Source organism: Rattus norvegicus, chromosome 18 (genome assembly GCF_036323735.1).
Source record: "Rattus norvegicus strain BN/NHsdMcwi chromosome 18, GRCr8, whole genome shotgun sequence".
Lineage (NCBI taxonomy): Eukaryota > Metazoa > Chordata > Mammalia > Rodentia > Muridae > Rattus > Rattus norvegicus.
The window spans coordinates 50,575,315-50,596,162 of NC_086036.1; the positions used below are offsets into that span (position 1 = coordinate 50,575,315).

Genomic DNA, 20,848 nt, shown 5'->3' on the forward strand with positions numbered 1-20,848 from the left:
TGTTAGGGAAGTCATCCTCTTATCCAGTATCTGTCTGTCAGGTGCTTCTATGTGGCAAGCATTGTTCCAGCAGAGATGAATAGTCACTGCAGAGTAGAGAATATGGTCAGGGTTCAGATGGTCAGTTAAGCCCAAGGCATTATGGGAGCATCAAGGGGGCGGGGCAGTGAGTGTACTGTGGTGGATTTATAAACCTGTGGAGGACTTGGCCTAAGGAAGAAATCAGAGGCTAGGATAGATCTAAGCCATCCTGAATGCTACTTTAGTTTAGGGACTGACAGTTTAGTGAGCTGGCAAGCACAAGAGGGAATTCAAGAGTTCAGGCAAGGATAAGAACCTAGGGGTTTCTGTGAAACTAAAAAATAAGGTGTGAGCTTCTGAAGTAGGGGTATAGAAAAATCATCTGGCACATTGGGTAAGGCCCATATTGGACTTTTATATAAGTGTGTGTGTGTTTGTGTGTGTGTGTGTGTGTGTGTGTGAGAGAGAGAGAGAGAGAGAGGGAGAGAGAGAGAGAGAGAGAAAGAGAGAGATATTTTGAAATTTATTATGTTATAAGATGCCATGGCTGAACTCCAACACAGCTAAGACTTGAGAAGGTGGGGGATGAGGATGATTTCAAACACAGTTCTCAAGGAGGGCTGTAAGGAAGGAGGAAGGAATACAATAAACCCCAAAAGAGCTGAGGAAGAAAGGGAGGCTGATCAGAATGATGGCCCTAGTCATCAGGAGGTAGCCTCAATCAAAGAAGACCCGATTTAAAAGGAAACTGGTGTCAGAGGTCCGATGTTCAACCCCACCAGGAGCTGGCTGAAGTCTCCCTGTCTCTCGCCAGCCAGAAGAACAGGGTTGTTAGCATTTTCAAGCACTTTCCATCACTTCACCCTTATAGCTACAGGCCACTCGTGGTGTGTGGTCCTCTCACTGACCAGGAGCTTCCGTCTCAGCGCAGATGATGACTCAATGTCAGTGCTCCTTACTCACTCACTGACTCACCGCCTTTGCAAAACCCTTAATGCCTCAACACCTCAACCTGTGGCGTCTCCTTGGCAGCCAGGAGAAAAGAGGAGTCACAAAACCTGTGGGGATCAAGCCGTTTCATGCTCCCCTGCCAGGTCCTCCTCCACCCAGTGATCCATCCCTAAGGCACCAAGTACAGCAAAGTTCACCGTCTGTTTAATGTGTCACCGGCTGAGGTGGCTAAAGTAACGTTCAATATTTACAGCCACTTAGAATCTGGTGTTTGATGAGATTTGGACAAAGGGTGATTTTTTTTTCCCTCCTCTAAAAACTTGTATTCTGGGCAAAACCCTAGGTGAAGACTGGGGATCAGTCTTCTGCTGTCAACATCTATAAAATGGCACTCTGAAGGTGTGTAACAACGATGCCACAGTAGAACCTCCAGAATTAAAAAAAAAAAAAAGAAAAAGAAAAGAAAGAGATCTTTATGAATCACAAATGCAAATTTAAAAACCTTTCACACTTACTAATATCTCTTATTTATAGACACCCAGACAGAGGAGGTGTTAACAGAATCATATTCTCTGGACATTCAAATTTCCAAAATATTTTTAGATATGTTTTATTTCAGAAGATAATTTAGACCATCAGGAGAAGTTACAAAGACTCAGTGTGAGACAGCAGATAGCTCAGTGGTTATGAGTGCTTACTGATCTTGCAAAGGACCCTGGTTCAGTTCCCCGCACCCAGTGGGGCAGCTCACAACTGCTTGTAACTTCTCTGGTCACCATGGATTCTGTTTGCCCTTGGTGTACATAAACTCACAGAGCTGGGCATGGTGGCGCATACCTTTAATTTCAGCAATCAGGAAGTAGAGTCAGGCAGATTTTAGTGAGTTTGAAGCCAGATTTGTTTACAAAGAGTTTCAGGCCAGCCAGAGCTATACAGTGAGACCCTGTCTCAAAACCAACCAAGAAAGCTCTTGCATACATAAACAAAAGTAAATCTTAAAAGGGTAAAGCAAAACACGACAGACAGACAAAAAAATCTAATTTTAGACTATCCCAGGGGGCTGGGAGGACAGCTCAATCAGTCAGTAAAAACGAGGACCTGAGTTCATGTCTCTTGTACCTAGGTAAAATGTTGATCGTGTATCTCTAACCCCACTGTGAGGAGGCTGACAAAGGAGAACTTGAAATTAAACACACACACACACACACACACACACACACGCACGCACGCACGCACGCACGCAAACACATACACACACAGGCACACACACATAAACGGTGGCCATGGAGGTTTACTAATTCAAGGACGCTTCACGCAGCCTCATTCATACCTAATAAATACTGTCTGTTCTAAATCTTAGTCACATGAAAACAGAAAAAAGATGTGGCTATGTTTTTCAGAGGGTTGTCCCGAATGTCCAAGATTTCTTAACATGTGAATCATAGATTTCTTAGAATGTGCTCTTCCAAAAATGACAGGGGCTTTCTCCATACACTATTACCAAACTCCCAGCACAAGGTGGCCACTGGAGTTGTTCATATCTATATTAAAATTTTATTCATTTCTCCAGTTAGTCAATAAACACCTGCAGTTTTAGAAGTAGACTCAGCTAAATTTAAATCAAGCTGACTTGAGTCATTATTTAAATCATCAGTCAAGAAAAACTGCTATCTTTTAAAAATTAAAGAATTCATGCTTATTTTTGCTATAATGGCTATAAACTTTATAAAACGCACAGGTGGGTTATTATTTAAAGATGAGATTTTAAAAAACTTCAAATATTCTCAGTGCTCTCAGTATTTTATTTTTAATACCATAATCCAGCCTTTCTACACGCACACATTTTTTATAATGAAAATTGCACTCTACATCTCTTAATGCACTTCGTCCCATAATTTACAGCTATTAGAAACTCTACATCGTTGATTCTATAACAAAGTTCAATGAAGACTCCATTTGAATAGGCAAAGAACTAGCTTCTCAAAGTTAATCATGGATATTTTTCCAGTATATTAAAATCTAATAACCTTAACCCAAACAACTTACATTGAAATTGTTTTTGTTTAATAATAAAAAAAAGGAATTACTCAGAACCATCAATCATGGTAAGTAGCAGAAATAAGTTCCTTTGTTAATCAGCATTGACGTTTATCAATAAACATCCACTCCTTGATGGTAGTGCTAATTTTAATTACAGCATATTTCCAGGAAAAGGGAATGCTCATGTCTGGCCACTGTTGCCAGATAAGGAATACATTTGGCACCTAGGATTAAAACATAAAAACTGGGCTTGAGGGATGGCTCGGCAATTAAGAGCCCGTACTTTGAGGGAATTTGAGTTGAATTCCCAGAATCTATGGCTTATAACTAACTGTATCCCCAGCTTTAAAGGTTTCAACAGCCTCCGTTAGTACCCATGAGCTAGCGAGCGAGCGCACCCCCCCCCCACACACCTCTTATTGAATCTTAAAAAATAGTAAAGTACTCAAGAACGTAGTACTTGGAGATGTGTATAGCTTTGGTTTCCTATGATCTTAAGCTGTGCTTGGTTGCGTTGGGTTGGACTGGGTCGAGGGGTGGACTGGTGGAATTCACTTCAGTAGCTTTGCTATTAATTAAGGACATTCTCCTGGTTTGAAAGAGTTGCAACACCTCTTTGAACTATCACAATGAGGAAATCCCTATTTCCACCAGATGCCACATGATTTTACCCTGAATCACGCTATACATTAAAATAATAATAAAAAGAGATCTATTTTTTGGGATGGCCATCCAATGTGGAACCATCCAAATGCGCACATGGGGTGGTCAGAGGACAAGGTGTGAGTTCTCTCCTTTTAACATGCAGGTCCTGGGGATCAAACTTAGCTCCTCAGACTTGATGGCAAATGCTTCTTTAACCGAACCACGTCACTGGCCAAAAAGCTACCCATTTTGGTAAAGAAAATAACTTCCAACACATCTCAAAACTGTGTAAGTTTCTCTTTAAAATACTATGTTTTTAATTTGTTTCAGCCCAGGTATAATAACTAGCGCACTCCACTAATCCCAGCACTGGGAAAGCAGAGGCAGGAGAATTACTGAAAATTCAAGGCCAACCTAGGTTTTTAGCCAAGCATAGTGCTTGGGGTGTTTGTAATCCCAGAAACCAGGAATCTGAGGCAGGGGAATCACCAGTAGTTTCAGGCCCAGCTAGAGTACAACCCTATCTCAAAAACACAACAAAACAAAATTCATTCTTAAATATCACAATTTTAACCCTTTCCTTGAAATCTAAGAATTTATGGTGACGCAGATGGGGAATCAGAGGCAGAAAGATCTTGGTGAGTTTGAGGCCAGCCTGGTCTACATAGGGAGCTCCAGGAAAGCAAGGACTACACAGAGAGACCTTGTATCATGTATAGGATATTGTAAATATTCAATATCATATATAACATATGTATTGTATATACACATATATATAATACACATATACACAAACCAATGCTTTAGCGAAATTCTTTGTAAGAAAAGTCAAAGGACATGAATATTTACAAAATATTTACAGAATGAGCTATGAAATTTAGTCCTCTTGTTTTTCCCTTTTATACATGCTGGAAGTTAGCTCAGAGTCACAGGAGTTTGTGACCAAAACAAACAACCATGACTTAGCGGAAGTTCCCAGTCATATCACATCGTAAATGTGCGTCCGGTAACCTGGTTTCACATCTCCAGATTAGAGGGGGAACTCTGGGTGTATTTGTGGCCTTAAGTATCCCCAGTGAGTGGTGAAGGACAGAAGACAGAAGTTCTGTGGTGGTTACCTTATTGTGTAAAACCTTCTGTCTTCTTCCTCTTGGCCTTCCATAGAAGGAAGTCATACCTGACACACAGGCTCAACACACACTGTGACTGAATGGTTACTGTAATCTCACAGTTCCAGTTACCCTGCCCCAACCATGTCACAATCTGAGCCCAGGCCCACATTCTTAGAACGTTCCTCTGCCCTTTGTCTTTCACTATGCCATGGACCAAACTCCACTCACCTTGAAGGATGGCAACACTATCGGAATTCCATCTGCCACCCCAATCTGTGCATCCTCTGGGTAGAAGGCAGGTCATCCTTCTCTGCTTATCGCCCCGTCCTCTGGCTGCCTCGTTAGAGAAACAAAACAAATTCCCCTTCCCTCAAGTTAGGGAGTCTAATATTTTGTCAAACAGAAATGAAAAATAAACCCAATCTAAGCTGTCAGAGAATCATGAAAGGCCCCTGGCATTCTGTACGGACTCTTTGAAGAAATGAAACTTCAGTTTATCAAGTGTGATTTATAAGCAACACAGATTTACCTGGTAGATAACGCTGCTGTCTGATCATTAGTAGTCAGACAACAGCCATGTGAACACATCAATTATGGGCCACTGCCAAAAGCCCTTGAGATCTTGGAGATTAACAGCCAATCCTCTGTTTTACAAGCTCACATCAAAAAGAATATTAATAAGAGGAGGGGCAAGGTGAAAGCTTGTCAGAGTAATTCAGCCACTAACACAAGGAAGGCCTTTTCTTTTCTTTTCTTTTTTTTTTTTCCTTTTGCCTTCTCTCTCTTCTCTGTTGAATTGGCCCCAGGAAGAAGCTGGCATCAACTACAAGCTGCAGTCCTGCCAATTTCTTGGAAAATGTTTTTCGATAACATATGGGAACTTGTAAGGGTCTGCAAACTGCTATTTGGTGAATAGAGACAAGCAAGACTTCTTCATGTGCCCTTGTAAATGCCAGGATGACACAAATTGAATCCTTATTGAACTATTTGTAAATTAGCATGCACAGTAGAAATAACCAGTGACTTGCCTCAATCCGAGATTCTGTAAAATCTCTTATGTATTCTGTTCCTAATACTCCTTCCATCCATTGAAATTTAATTAAGAGGCACTACTAGGACTAACCTACACATTAATGAGTTTCTCCAAATTAACACGGTGCTCTCCATTGTGGAAGAAATCACAATATGTACTCTCTAAGACTTCAGTGTCTTCTCTCCAGCTCTCTCGGGAAGACAGATATAAATTTATTGATATTTCTGGAATTAAGAATTAAACCAGTTTCCACCACCCAGATAGCATTTGCAAGAAAGTGTCAATCACCAGCATGTTATTGGTTTTATGTATATCAGATTTACTACCAGTAAGGAGCTGCTGTATTTTTGTAAATGATCAGATTAAAGCCAACAGCTGGTAACTAATTGTTTAGTGGGGTTCCCATCAGGCTTCCTAATGTATGAACAGAAGCCATCACAAAATTCGTGGCCTGGGTTTCCCTACCACTTACAGATTTGTTTGTGCTTGGATTTGTAAAAGACTCTATATTTACAAAGTCTTCGCCTGTTATTTCATTTGTTGTTCTTCATTTGAAAATCAGCATGGGGCGTTGGGGGGAAAACATTAGGAGAAGGAAGCGAAGCAGGGGGTTCCTGTTACTTCTCCTGTTTTGGTTCCCAGTAAGTCACTTAATTCAAGGGCTTGTTGACAAGTAATTTTAAATCATTGAGTCTGCATTCGGATTCAAACACTTGGTGGATCAGTAGAAGGCCCGCCATCACAAAAGCTCCTGTCTGTATATATTTCCTTTTCCCTAAACCCTGGAGACAGGAACCATAGATGCTCAGTTAAAATCCTAACTTGTTATCCTAGAGGCGACTGAGCAGCAGGGAGATTCAGGTAAAGTTTGTGGAACGCTCCTTACGTCGCACATTCTAATTGTTTTCAGGCAGAGAGCACTCAGGTGGATCTCTGTAAATTTGAGACCAGCCTGGTCTACATAGAGAATTAATTCCAGGACAGTCATGACTACAAAACAAAAAACAAAAAAACAAAAGAATTTTTTAAATTTTTTTTTAAAAAGGATCTCTTTCTAGATTCTGAAATTCATACAAAACCTGAGGGGTTTTTGTCAGCAAACCGGGGATAATAATTACATCTTTGAAGGTTGTCCTAAAACCAATAGGATTTCGAAAGTTCTTAAACATAATTGCAGATGCTACTGAAATCAAGAAACATTCCTCAGGTAACATGATTAAAGATTATTGTATCAAAATCAAAAAAGTATTGACTATTTTAACTTATTTGAAAAGAAATAACCTTCCAGGTAAATAATGTGCCTAGGAAACGTAATGGGTAAAAGTCTCAAGTGGTGGGCTCGGCGGATAGCATCAGAAGGATGCAACGATTTCCCATCGATGGACATGCTCTCTTCCAATATTTGCCACAAGAATTCTCTACTGGTTTTGCTCACGCTATCTTTTGTCTGTGTGTGTGCCTGTAGTTCTATTTTTCAAAACAGGCTCTGACTATTGCAGCCCAGGCTGACCTCTGAATTGCAGGAATGAATACTCCTACCTTGGCCTTCCCTGAGCTTAGATTACAGGTGTGAGCTGCTTTGCACAATTAAAACCATTAAATGTTAAGGAAACCACCACTCAGTAGAGGCTTTCTAAGAGCCATGACCATTCCTGCGCAGTGCAGAAGTAGCAGGATTCATTCAGCTAAAACCGATATTTCATCATAAACAAGCATGCATCTGATTGGCAGAATTTATACTGCAAAGTACACTTTTTTAAAAATATGCTTAAACTACGTGTAGTGGAACTCTGTGATTTCAAGACTAGCCCGGTTTACATGTGAGTTCCAGGATAGTCAGTGATATAGTGGGCTATATGGGGAGATCTTGTCTTGAAAAAAAAAAGCAAAAATAATAATAAAATAAAGTCAGTATCCTTAAATAGGGTCTAACGGGTAACTTAAAAGTAGAAACATAACATAAATCAAAAAGACCGTTCAACTTTTTCTTTCAGGCAGGTTCGCACTATGCAAATCCTTGAGTGACTTGTAACTTGCTAAAGACCAGGTTAGCCTCAAATTCATAGAGATCTGCCTGCATCTGCCTACTGAATGCTGGCACCACTGTGATGCACCAAAACCACTGTTCTTTTCCACAACAGTTATGGGTGATGACTGATTCCGGGTGAGTACAAACAATGGTGGCGTATAGAAAGCGTCAGACAGGGTCGTGTTGAGACTTCTTTCATGAATCTTAGCATAGAGAAAAAGGCCAAATTCATGCTTGAGTTCCTAAGAGCTCATCTCACTCCAAACACATGGGCTGAACATTTTATACATGACTGGATCTGCACACATACGTGTGTGCACATGTGAAACTGACTTTGGATCTTTTCATCAACTACTTTCCACCTTATTTTTTGAGATAACCTTTCTCACTAAACCCAGAACCCTCCACTTCCAGCAATCCCCAGAGAACATTGTCTGTACCATCCAGAGCCAGAATTATGGGTGGATGCTGTTATGCTTTGCTTTTTAATGGGTGCCAGTGTTCTGCAGGTCCTCATGCAAATGCATCAAACTTTTTACATCCCCCCCCAAAATCCCCCCAATCCTATTTTATTTCTTTTGTAAATCAGGTTTGTTGGTACAAACTTTCCCATAGGCATCTCTCTTTTTCATTCAACTATTGAAAGGGTCCCCCCACCCCATTCTTGTAAGAGTAGCTGTCCATTTTTGCCCAGGCAGTTTTGTGGTTAACAAAGAAACCATCAGACAAAAATCTCCCACCACACAGCACATCACCACAATCTGTTATGCTGAAACAGTACAACAGTACAAGCCTTTTAAGGTAGTCATCTTTATTGTTGCTCTTTACCTAACAGACAGGCCTTACCAGACTTGAGCGGCATATGCAATCCAACCAATTACACACATAACGGCATTTTTAAAGAATTAAAACTGTATATGAGTGAGAGACAGAGAGAGAGAGAGAGAGAGAGAGAGAGAGAGAGAGAGAGAGAGAGAGAGAGATGTGTCTGGATTCAGAGGAGCCACACTGAAGATCTTCCTCTATTCTGTGACTACAGCAAAAGAACTCACAGCTCAACAAGTACTGACAGAGATTAAGAAAATAAGTAAACGTGTCCTTGGGGTCCCCCAGCACACAAGAGAAATGTGCATGCACAGATCACAGAAAAAATGGAAAAGGTGCAGAGAAGAGACTTTCGCCTGCAGTGCAGAACACTAGAGATAGGGATGGGAGAGTTACAGCTTTTTGGAGAAATAGAAGGGCATTCAGAAAATGCAGCCCCAGAAGAAGAAAACAAATAAAAATAAAAAGCAAGCTCACCCAAACAGTGGCTTTTGTGCATTATCATACTAGAGATCAACCCCCAGCTGACTGACAGAGATGGTCCTGCTGCATTAGTAAGATTGTGGAAGAAATTGGTGGAACCCATTGTCTGGACTCTCCCTAAACATTTCCCTTACCCTGGCCAGTATCTGGAATACTAAGCCAAAGTGGTCAACCAAGAGCGGCCCGCCTCATCTTCACTACTTAACCAGTTCATTTGTACTGCAAAGTTCCTGCCCCATGATTGCAGGAAGCAGGACTGTGTCCTGGCCATATATTTCCCTGGGTCTAGACAGTCAGTGCTTTGGGCTCCATCTCCCATCTGGCCACATCCACAAATTAACCACCTGCAAAACACCTTTATGAACTGCTATTTAAGGGAGTACCATGGTGATTTTTTTTAAATAAGGAGTTTTTTTTTTAAGTAGATTCGAATAACCATTCTTGAGAGAAAGTGGGGTGGGATATGAATCTTCAGATTGTCTGAATCTGTCTTCAAAAGTGCACAAAGGAAAAACAGGGCAGGGCACCTGGAAAATGGGAGGGGAAGACTAAGAATTCCTTAGGTAATTGAAAAATACAGCTCTGATCAAACAGTAATGTTAAAGTCCAGTATGGTGGAGCATGTTCTTAATTTCAGTACTCAGGAGGAAGAAGGAGATGGATCGCTGAGAACAGTAGGCCAGCCTGATCTACATAGTGAGTTTCGGTCTAGTCAGGGCTACAACGTGAGACTGTATCTCAATAAAACAAAAATGACTTAAAGGAAGATTTCAGCACTCAGAAAATAGTAGAAAACAATGTGATACTCTTAGGGGGTCTCCCTAAGTCAGTGCAAAGCCCAGCAGCCATGAAAGAAAATTAATTATAAACTTCATTACACATTTTAAGATTTTTACACAGGACTGGTAGTTGGGGGCAGGTAGGGGACTTGAATAAACACAATCCAGAGGTAAGAGATGGGAAAAAATATTTGCAAACCATGCACCATGAAGTCTAGTTAGACCTCTGGGGAGTGCAAACGTGTGGGTGCAAGCAAGAAATCTGTGAGACGTAAAAAATTAGTGTGATTAGTTAACATACACCTGAAATATTTAAAGTCAAGAAGCAGCTGGCTCACCATAAAACCAGGCAAAAATTACAAGTTATCAATGAGTACTCATGAAAAATACAAATTGAAATGGCCAATCACTATCAGATTGGAGCCGGACAATCATAAGCCACGGTGGTGGGGAGTTGTAGAGAAAGGCTGACTGAATGTTCTAGTGTTGGGTGACTCACACCGTACAGTCGGGTTGGAGGGAAATTAAACTTTGAGATGTGTGCATGAAAAGATGTTCAGTAGAACATTTCTAATAACTGAAAAATGTTGCCTGCATCCTCCGGGCTGTGAGACCAGTATCGTGGGATCCAAGACACAAGGGCAGTGAGTGATTTCCAAAACACAGCTACATGAAAAGGGAAACGTGCAGATGAGCATCTCTCGTGCTCTCATCATACAGGACACATGACCGACAGAGAAGGGCCATTTCAAGAAAGATATGAATGGAGCTTAATGGGGACTGGTTCTAGGGAGCAGGCTAGGAGGGGTGAAGTATTAGGGAAAGGAATGCCCAGTTTCCATCATGGGCTAGATAATTTCTACTTCTAAAGACTCATGTAGTGATATTATTTTATGTTTTAAAGTTATTTAAGAATTACTTTAAGTCTGAGGCAGGAGGCTCTCTGTTTGAGGCTAGCCTGGGCTACATAAAAGATTCCAACACAACACAACAAAACAACAATTTACTCAGCACAATTAATTTAGTTTAGTGAGGCAGGTCTCAGTTGTTTTATATGTGTTTGTTTGTGACAGGGCCTCACTGTATTACCCAGGCTGTCCTCTGACTCTGACTTGTGATCCTTCTGCCTCAGTCTTCTGCGTGCTGGTACTAGCAACCTGCTCAACACCCAACATGTAGATAAGTCAGCTGCAAGGGAGTGTGAAGGTGGAGGGTTGCAAAACAAAAGGGCTTGGTCTTCGTATCATTAGCACATCGCTTTTTAATTCTGTTGTTTGAAGATGGAATAATAACGTTATTTGTAATGTGACCAGCATATGAGGTGTGCATGTGAAATGTGTGTATGTGCGGTTGTGTGTGTGCACATGTGAACACCAAAAACCAAGAAAACGCTCCACTCAGAAAGTATTCCTTTCATTAAGGTCTTCTGAGGAAGGTTCTATGAATAGCCCTCAGGATTCACAGTGTTCTGTGTGGGATGCATATTTGACATCTCCCAGGACCACAGAGAAATAAATGAGAAACCCAATGACCTGGGGGATGGGCTCAGAAGTGTAACTAATACCACTGAGATCACAGGGCCCCCTTGTCCTCTCCATCACTCTCTCAGGACACATTGGATACTGTTATCTCCTCAGGCTCGAAAACACTCTCCACCTCAGGGATCGCACTCTGGGTCTAGTAAGAGTCCCTCCACAAGTCAAATGGCCCCTGACCATATTCAGGTCCGAATCCAGCATAAGCACATATAAATTCTCCCTTCTCCCACCTCTCTTCCATCCTCCCCTGCTACATCCCCCCTTACCACACACAATACAGTGAAACAAAAAGGATCTCTCCATAAGAATTCAGAATATTTGCTTCACAGGACGAAGACTTGGTTTGCTCACTGCTGTGCCCTGGAGACTCCGACACAGGCATTCAAAAAAGACTCATTCAACCGAGAGATGGATAAAGATGTGAATGGAAAATTAAACTGAGAAACATATATGGACCTTGCTTTCCTACTATTGCTACTCCTGAAAAAACACAGAGTATTCAAAGATCCCTAAACCACAGGGGAGATGGGGAAAAATGGATACACAATTGTTGTCTACAACATCTCTATTAAACAAATTTCTAAGTCCCTTAACACCATAACAACACTGCACAGATGGTAAAATAAAATCTTCCTGGCTAGGGGCGGAAGTGCCCCAGCATGCCTAGCATGTTCAAGGCCTGTGTAATCACCAGCAAAAATTTGCTAGATGTTGCTGTTATTTTTAATCCAGAGGGGTTGTTTTGTTTTGTTTAGCCACAAATTCATTTTTCCATATTACAATAGAAGACTCATTCAACTGCCAAGCTCCAAGGCAGCCCCATCCTCCTCACGCCCCACCCCTGTACCAAATCTCCCCTACCCTGACCCCCAGGCTTAATAAAGAACATTTATCGCCTTGGCTCCAGTGTAATTACCTGCCTTCATTCCACGGCAGTGCATAAACAGGCTATTAAAAGTTCCTTACATTTTGAAAGTGATAGATATTTACTTTCCTGCCTCCTTTTGAGATAGGTCGCTAGGCTGTCCTTGAACTTGCTTTAGTGCTAAGGAAACCACTGTAGATCCATGTCAGGGCTTTGTGCACGCTAGGCAAGTACACTACCAACTGAGCTACACCCACTAGTACACCCCCTGCTTGGTAACTTGGTAAATAATTAAGCATTTAGATTAACATTTCAGTCCTTATGTCAAGCTTTTTTTTAAAAGGGGATTGATATATTCTGATCCACCCCACCCCCCATCATCTACACAATAACCTGAGTCTTTCAGTGACATCTTGTGTTTCCCTGTCCCTGTGTTTCAGTAAGGACTATGACTGCTGAGTTTAGCAGCCATCGATTCTGAGTCGCATCTTAACCTGAGTTCTTGGCAGCATTTGGCACAGATGATGAGAGCCACCTGGGTGGAATTTCTCAACTTGCTTTCCAGAAACACCAGATTGCCTGGGGTTTCCTCTTCCAAAGCACATGTGCCCCAGACTCCTCTTAACACGCCATGGCTCGTCTCTGCGTTCTTGTCTTTTCTAAGGACACTCACACTCTGGGTGACCTCTTTCAGCCTACCAACTTCCAAGACAACTTCACCCTAATCTGTATCAGGACCCTAACCGTCGCATACATCAATTTGCCTCAGGCTGTGTCAAAAGTGTACCTTAGCTGGCTGTGCTGGTGTGCAACTGCAATGCCAGCACTCAGGAGGCAAAGGCAGTATGATCAGAGGTTCCAAGTCATAAGTATTTACAGAAGCCAGTCAGGAATACATGAGATACCCTTTCAAAAAACGGAAACAGACAAGCAAAAAAAAAGTGACTCATACCTATTGATTCCTCAGACCCATCCCCATCCCATTCAGCATTTACTGTTTCACACCTCCAGATCAAGTCCTAGACTGCCTTTCCCTTTGAACGACAAGACTACTTTCAACCAAACTCTGTGGTTAATGAAGACATCTATTGTGTCTTATAGGAACTTCTGGTCCACAACCAGTTTCACTGTACCTCTGGCAATTGGCTCCCTCTACTCAACTAAATCGTGTTATTTATTTTACTCCAGCTAGAATCCAAACTCCTTAACCAGAGAGTACAAGGCCCTGCATGACAAGGCCTAGGACCAGGTCCCAACCAAATCTGGACACAGACTGGGCAAAATGCATGCCTTGTGTGTTGTCTGAGGGGGTTTAACAGCATGTGCAGTCAGCCAATAAAACAGCAAGAAAGCGCATCCAGAAAAACTGTGGTTGTGTCCAATCCGATCAATCCAGATTCTAAGTTCGCGTCCCCTCTCGAGCAGCATCCCTTGCTGGATCTGCTAGCGCAGATCCTCCCACTCCAACTCTTCTTTGCCTTCCACTTCAAGCACAAACTGGACAAGGCTCTGTACCCTATAATACAGCTTCAGACCACAGCCCTCTCAGCCTCTGAGATCCAACCTCCTCTATGATAGGAACTTCCTGTCATTGAGAGTCTTTAAGAAGCAGCGACAAAAGTAGGCTACAATTTTCCAGTGACCTTCTTTTCCATCGTGTCGTAAGATAGTCCAGAGTTCCAACAGAAAAACACAACCACAGGCTTTGTCATACAAAATTCCCTTTCGCCAAATCAAGGCTCGGAAAGAGCTAGAATGCATTACTACTCGCACATGTCTGTGTTCTTAGAACCCATGGCATCCTGGGGGCTTCTGTGACCTGAACTGTGGAAAGCTGCCTTCCTCTCTTCCGAGTTCACTATTCTCATTCCCACGTCTGGAACTAACTTATCAGGTCCATGAGAAATCTGCAATCATTTCTAGAAACCACCACGTACCTGGACGGATATACCGAAATTCATAACAAATACAAAACACAGAAATAGACAGCATGAATGGTGCTCTCAAGCTGTCTCTCAGTACACTTACTTGAGTGGCAGGGTCCATCCCCAGGATCAACTAGGGCTTCCTGGTTCTCTATTCGAATCACATGCTCTATATTAAGTTATAAAAAGGTTTTGAAAATCAGAATCGCATTCGTTTGTAGGACCGTATTAAAAGACATCTCCACAGAAAGAACGGAGGAAATGAAAGAGCTCAGTGATAGAGCATTTCCTGGCATGAATGAGGCCTTAGGTGAGGGAGGAGGATGAAGGAAGGGAAACAGGAAGAAAGCAAAGGAGGAAGAAAAGGACTAGAGCTTAGAGCGAGCTGATTGTGAAATCAGCCTGACACAAAGGCAGAAAATGTAGCTCATTAAGACGAGCTACTGAAGACCTCGACCACACTCTCCTGCGGACAGTCCCCACATTTGCGTTCTTATCTCTGCCCGTATCAGTCCATTCACTCTGCACTGCTGCACCCTAGCAGGATCATCAGGAGGAACCATTCAATGGATTGCTAACAGAGGTCAAAGCTCTTGAGAAACAGAAGGAGAAAAACCAGACTCTAGCCAGATAGGAATCTGTGAAGAGATAGAGAAAAGATTTTTTTTTGGAGGAATTTAGCCTAGGGGAGCAGCCACTTCCTTATTAGAATAGAGAACCTTCAGTTAACCTTGCTCTCCAAAGTCATTGGTTAACAACAGCCTAGCAGACTTAAACTTACTCCCACACAGAAAGCTCTCTCTCCAAACTTTGCTCTCTTTTCTAATTCTTCTCTCACCTTACTTTCCACTCCCTCCATTCCACTCCTCTCAGCCATCACCACCCCCATCAACACCTCCTCTCTTTTTCTAAAAAAGAAAAGAAAACAGAGCCAGCCTTTCAGGATACCCACCGAACATGACATAACAAGATACAGTAAGACTAGGCACAAACCCTAATTTCAAGGCTGGGCAAGGCAGCCCGGTAGGAGGAAAAGGGTTCCAGGAGCAGGCAAAAGAGACAGAGACAGTCCTCACTCCCACAAAAACACCAAGCTACACAGCCACAAGGTATATAGAGAGGACCCAGCTCAGACCCCTAGAGCCCGTTTGTAGCTTCATTTCTGGGAGGCCTTACGAGCCCTGATTAAGTTGATTCTATGGGTTATCTTCCCATGGTCTGATTTCTCGTAGACATGTCTTTTCAGAAACTGAAAATCACCATCCCGATCTTTTTTTCTCAAATCTTCTGTTCATGCAAAACAGCCTCAGCCTCCTTCCTCTTGCTGTTAAAGTGCTCCAGATCAGCTAAGGAAGCAACTGGTATATGGTAAATGTAGCACGCTGATTTAGCTCGCAGAGCTCACTCCTCGACACTTTCTGATGTCTGGACACATTTCTGTTCCTGTGCAAGAAATATGCCGGTGTTGCTTCCTTAGGGACCATTTTTCCATAGCCCATGTCTGCTGAACACAAAGATGTTGTCCACAGCCATGTGGCCTCCCCTTCTGTCTAGATATTTCCTAAAGCCACTGGCACATCACTTCTTTCTCTCCCTGCAAATCTAGGCAACACAAAAAACGTTCAGTATAGAATCTATTAGCCTACCAACTTCAAAGAAAACTTACTAGGGAAAAGAAAGATAATTTATGAGGTCAGGATCTAGGTCATCAGCATCCTGACCACAAAGCACAAGAGAGGCAACGTCTGTGCTTTCGGCACCGGTCTCCGTAAGAAGTGACAGGAAGAAGGAGCTCTTCAGTACTTGGGAGAGCATCCTCCCAGATTATTTAACCATTCTGATATGGCTATCATAGGCGAGAATTGTGGGGAAGAAATGAGTGCTGGAATCAAACTTCCTACCACTCTAGGCGACACAGCAGTGTGCATGGAACATGATGGCCTAGGCTTCTAAGCCACATCTCAGGCGAGAGCACAATCCACTCCAACGTCTAGAGAGTTCATAACCAGTCACCTTAACCATGAACAGCCGGTGGCGAGGAAGTGGGTCCTTGCTGCCCTTGTGACAAAGCTTGTTCTGAGCTGAGAGAAAGCAAACCATAGGAACACAGCAAACTCCTCTTTTCTAGATCCTCTACCTTCCTGCCACTATAATCAATTCTTTAAGCTTTTTTCTGCCTGTATATAAATACACGTGTATGTTTAAGTATATATAAGCGTGTGTTTATAAATATAAAATATGCATATATTCTATATTTGGTGATTTATCGTTACTTTTAATTCTTTCTTGTTGTTTACTCATTTCCCACACTCCCCCAAAGGGTACTTTGAAATCTTTCCAGTTTTTACAATTAAACCTAACCATCTGGACAAAAATCTTCACATTCACTAAATTAGTCACAGATTTTGTGGGTAAGCTGAGAAACTAAATGCTATGCTCAACGCTAGGATTGAAACCACATCTACCACAGCAAAACACTCTCTCTCCAATAATCTTCCCAATTATGCACGCACATTCGGGCTCAAATAACATGAAGGCGACTTATTGCACAGAATTATTTACCCAGTTAGTTCCATCCCTCAGATCCTAAAACAAAGGACAGTATACGCAAAATGAGGGAGGCTACCGAAGCTTTCAGAATTTGTGGCAGATGAAAGATAAATCATTACCTATTTCTTTGCCACCATTTAGCCCCTTCCTTCTACTGGTATATGGTCGCAAGCTACTCGCCAGATTAAAAAGCAATTTGAGCACTTGGAGAAAAAGTACAGCAGTTAAAAGGCCATACCGTTCAGCCAGAGGTTGAAAGTTTGACTCCCAGTATCCATGCCAGGCTCCTCACAACCTGTGTCTCCAGTTCTCTCTCTCTCTCTCTCTCTCTCTCTCTCTCTCTCTCTCTCTCTCTCATCCAAATACCCCGTACCACCCCACATACACATAATTTTAATAATTAGAATAAATCCTTTCAAAATTGAACAATTATGTTGTCCAGTGTTCTAGGAAAGATGTGGGATAAATAGAACGTTCGAGTATAAAAGTCATGTAGCTTCTTCAGTGTTTACAGTTGTCAGAAACTCGGGGTCTTTACGTATAGACAGCTGAACTCTAGCAAAGCAAATTATCTCATGTTATCTGATCACCGACCGGTACGTAACCGCAGCTAGTAAGAGCTCCTGTCGCTTTAAAAGTGAGCGGGATTAGCCTGTGGAAGTAACCACAGCTGCACTAGCTCCAGTACCCAGAAAAGATTAGTTGGTCCCAGGGAATAATGTACCGGATCTTGCAGGAAGCTTGTGGAGTCACGTGGTAGTCTTTCAAAGCGCTCCCTAATCCTTTAATATAAGCTACGATAGCAAGTATTAGACTTGGGGTAAGCAGACTTATAAAAATCATTTTCAGAGCGTCTTAGGTTAGTTCCCTCCCACACACACGTTCTACGGGTAACAAAAAGGAGTCATCTAAATAGCATATAAAACAGGCTCACTGGGACCAGCAAGACCCAAGAGGAACTCATATTAAGTTATAGGGGCAGAAAACTCGGCACCTGCCTGACTCAATTCTTTATGCTACCTGCGAATCAAACTGAGTAGAGGGCATGTTTAGGTGGTGACTTAAAAGCCTGGCAAGTATTTACATCACGGAGGGAGGCAGTGACAACTGGCGACAAAAGCTTTCTCTCAGGAAAGGTTAAAGCTGTAGGGACGTACTTATGATACTTCTGGACTTTCACACAGGTGAATGGAGATATTTTTTTCACACTTACATTTTGGTGTGTGAAGTAAACCTTGTCTGAGCACACATAAACATTTAAACAAAAAAATGCTCCCTGAAGAGTCTAATCTAAGCATTTGAATCAAATCTGAGCATTCGAAATGGTTCAGTGTTTTGGTTCGGGGTGGGGGTGCGGGACAGGTTCTCACGTGTAGCCCCGGCTGGCCTAGAACTCATAGACTTGCTTCTGTCTCTCAAGTGCAAGGATTAAAACTGGAAGGCACCAGGTCCAGTAATTCTTTACATTTAGAAACATTTTCATTTAGTCATCTTATAGACAATGGTACTTCGGTGGTAAAAGTGAAGATTTAAGTCTACGATTTTAAAAGTTATGTTGAATTCTCACAGACATAAAGCCCAGTCACTTCCCTCATTTGTATATTCCTAGGAAAAAGCATCAGATGTGAATAATAGCACATTTTTTAAAAAGCCATAAGAAGTTTGACAGTAAAGCCATTAAGACCTGATCTTTCATATCCTATTCATTCCACACACAAATCCGTAGAAGAGAGCTATCGAATGAAGCCACCTCGTTCCATTTGAATAGGAAGTCATGCCATGGCAAAGGGATAAAAATACTGAAGTAGAGGTACTAAATCTTGAGGAAGAAAACAATCAAGGTCACCTGAAGCAGATTAGGATCTTAAGTTCCATTTTTTCAAAAATGCATCATGTGGGGCACCCAGCTGTTCTCCGGGAGGACTCAGGTTCACTCCCAGCATCAAGGCAGCTCCCAACCATCTCGAACTCCAACGTCAGGACATCCAATGTCCTTCTTCTTAATGCCTCTCAGGGGGCATTAAGTCTGCACATGGTGCGCACACACACAAATGCGGCCCAGACACTCATACACACAGAATAGGAAAGAACACACCAAGTAAGGAACGAATGGTTTTAATGTTCCAGTGGGACGGCTCTAACTGTGGTCAAAGAGATCAGAGGCAGTAAAAACATATTTGGACCTGGAGTGATCAGGAAGTGTGGCAGCTTGTAGACAAAAGAGCAGCTCTCACCCACAAGATTGATGTAAAAATAAAAGTAGTGAATGGGGAAGTGTTTAGCCTGACACTTCTGGAAAACAGTAGTTTACTGGAGACATTCCTAAGCCTTCTTATCCACAAGATTAGAAAGCTGAACTACATACAGCTCATATGGGAACAAAAGCTATTGTTTCTGGTATTTTACTGTCCTAAGAAAAATGTTCATCTGTCCTTTTCTAAAGAGAATCACACCAATTTTAGGTTGCCAGACAGCAGCTCTTTGGCCCCTTGATTGTATACCAACCACATCACTGCCTTCCTGGAGAGTCCCGTTCTATTCAGAACCATGTCACTACCCAATTAAATAGGGGATGTTTCTGACAAATTTCCCAACAATTCTGGAGAATGTGTTGGGTGGGACTTTGGGGCACCAAGGGCCCTCCACTACCCAGACTTTTTTCTTCTGCTCCCCTCCTAGTCCACGTCCCCAAGTGACCCTCCCCACCACCATCTCAACAAAACAGAAAACGAAACATAGCAAGAGTCCTCAAGCCTTTCCCCAAGCTCTCTTAGGGTTTAATGTCTTGACCAGGTAAGGAACCTGTATTTCCACCTCCTACCTCATTTCTTAATAGTTTAAGACATGCTCTTGGGTAAGAAGCCTCACCCTTAAATAACTAAATAATTTCTCCCTTTTGCCTCTTTTTTTCATGCAAAGGAAAGACGTGAGGGAAACGGTTGAGCATAATCAAAAAACACAATCCTGGGCCTTAGGTTCCTGTACTGTACAGCCTCACATCCAGCCCATAGGATTCAGTGAGGAGTTAGGTCTTGATTGGGAAACAAATGGTTTGCTTTAAAATTCAACCATTCATCATCCCTGTTGTTGTGGTTCTTGTTGTTGTTGTTGCTGCTGCTGCGGTTAAGAGGTTGGCTGCTGACCAGCCCAAAGACTTCTAAGTTCACCCACTATTTTGCTCTCCCAATGGTTAAAAGGTAATAAGCTCATTCAGAGTTTATAAAACTATGCACCATCAACAAAAGCCTGAAATGCTTCCAAGATGCACAGTGGCCTCCAGACACACAATGAATAGCTGTGTGCAGCAGCCCCACCCCCACCCCACCCCCAAACACAAATGCCAGGCCCCAATTAAGCACCCTGGGGGCCTTCAAAGCAGTTATGGTAAGTTGCAAATACGGCAAGATCCACTTGAAATCCAACTATCCAGTGTGTTTTTCCTCCTCTGCGACTGGGGCAGACTGACCTCATTAAGGGGTAATTAGTGAACCCCAGGACTGGAGGGGCTACCACAGTCTTGCCTTTTGTGAGGTTTCAATATGGCAACAGCAAAGTGTTTTAGGCTAGGGGGTTTCCACAATCTAAGAGGCCCGTGTTTAAAAATTTTAGGGATTTCAATCTGCCCATTTTTCTTTTTTGCTACCAGACATTAAGAAGAAAGGAAGCCATTACAAAAGACTTGCCTGTTGCTTTTATGGAATCCGTAAGTAGTTTAAATAAAGGGCTTTTGTAAAAATTATTTGAGCCATTTCTATTTCATAGATAATAAACATTAAGAGTTTTGATAAAATCATCTAAGTAATTTATATTCCATATACAATAAATAATGTAAAATAAGACCTGTTTAAATGCAGTGAAATAAATAAACACTTCTCTTGATTGCAGAGATTGAAAATAGCACATAAAAAGGAGGGTAAAAGAAAATCAATCAACATGGGTCTTTTATTATTAGATGACAATGACCTTGAAAAGACAATAGATGCCTCTATTTACTCAAAGAAAGCGTTACTTAGAAACTAACAGAGTGACGTGATCAACATAAGCTCTTTACC

At 42.0% G+C, this 20,848-nt stretch overlaps 1 protein-coding gene across 5 annotated transcripts in view; it reads right to left on the minus strand.

Moving 5' to 3' along the window:
* The window catches only part of Zfp608 (zinc finger protein 608), a 107,977-nt gene that overhangs the window by 72,272 nt on the left and 14,857 nt on the right, over positions 1–20,848 (minus strand). The window contains exon 1 of one of the 5 annotated variants that reach the window (XM_039096785.2): positions 1–20,848. This exon is cut by the window's right edge and continues 9,907 nt beyond it. The exons of 3 other annotated variants lie outside the window; for them this stretch is intronic. In XM_039096785.2, coding sequence (XP_038952713.1) covers positions 1–15 — 15 coding nt within the window. In that variant the 5' untranslated portion in view covers positions 16–20,848. One more of the 5 variants, XM_039096784.2, reaches the window with a different exon arrangement.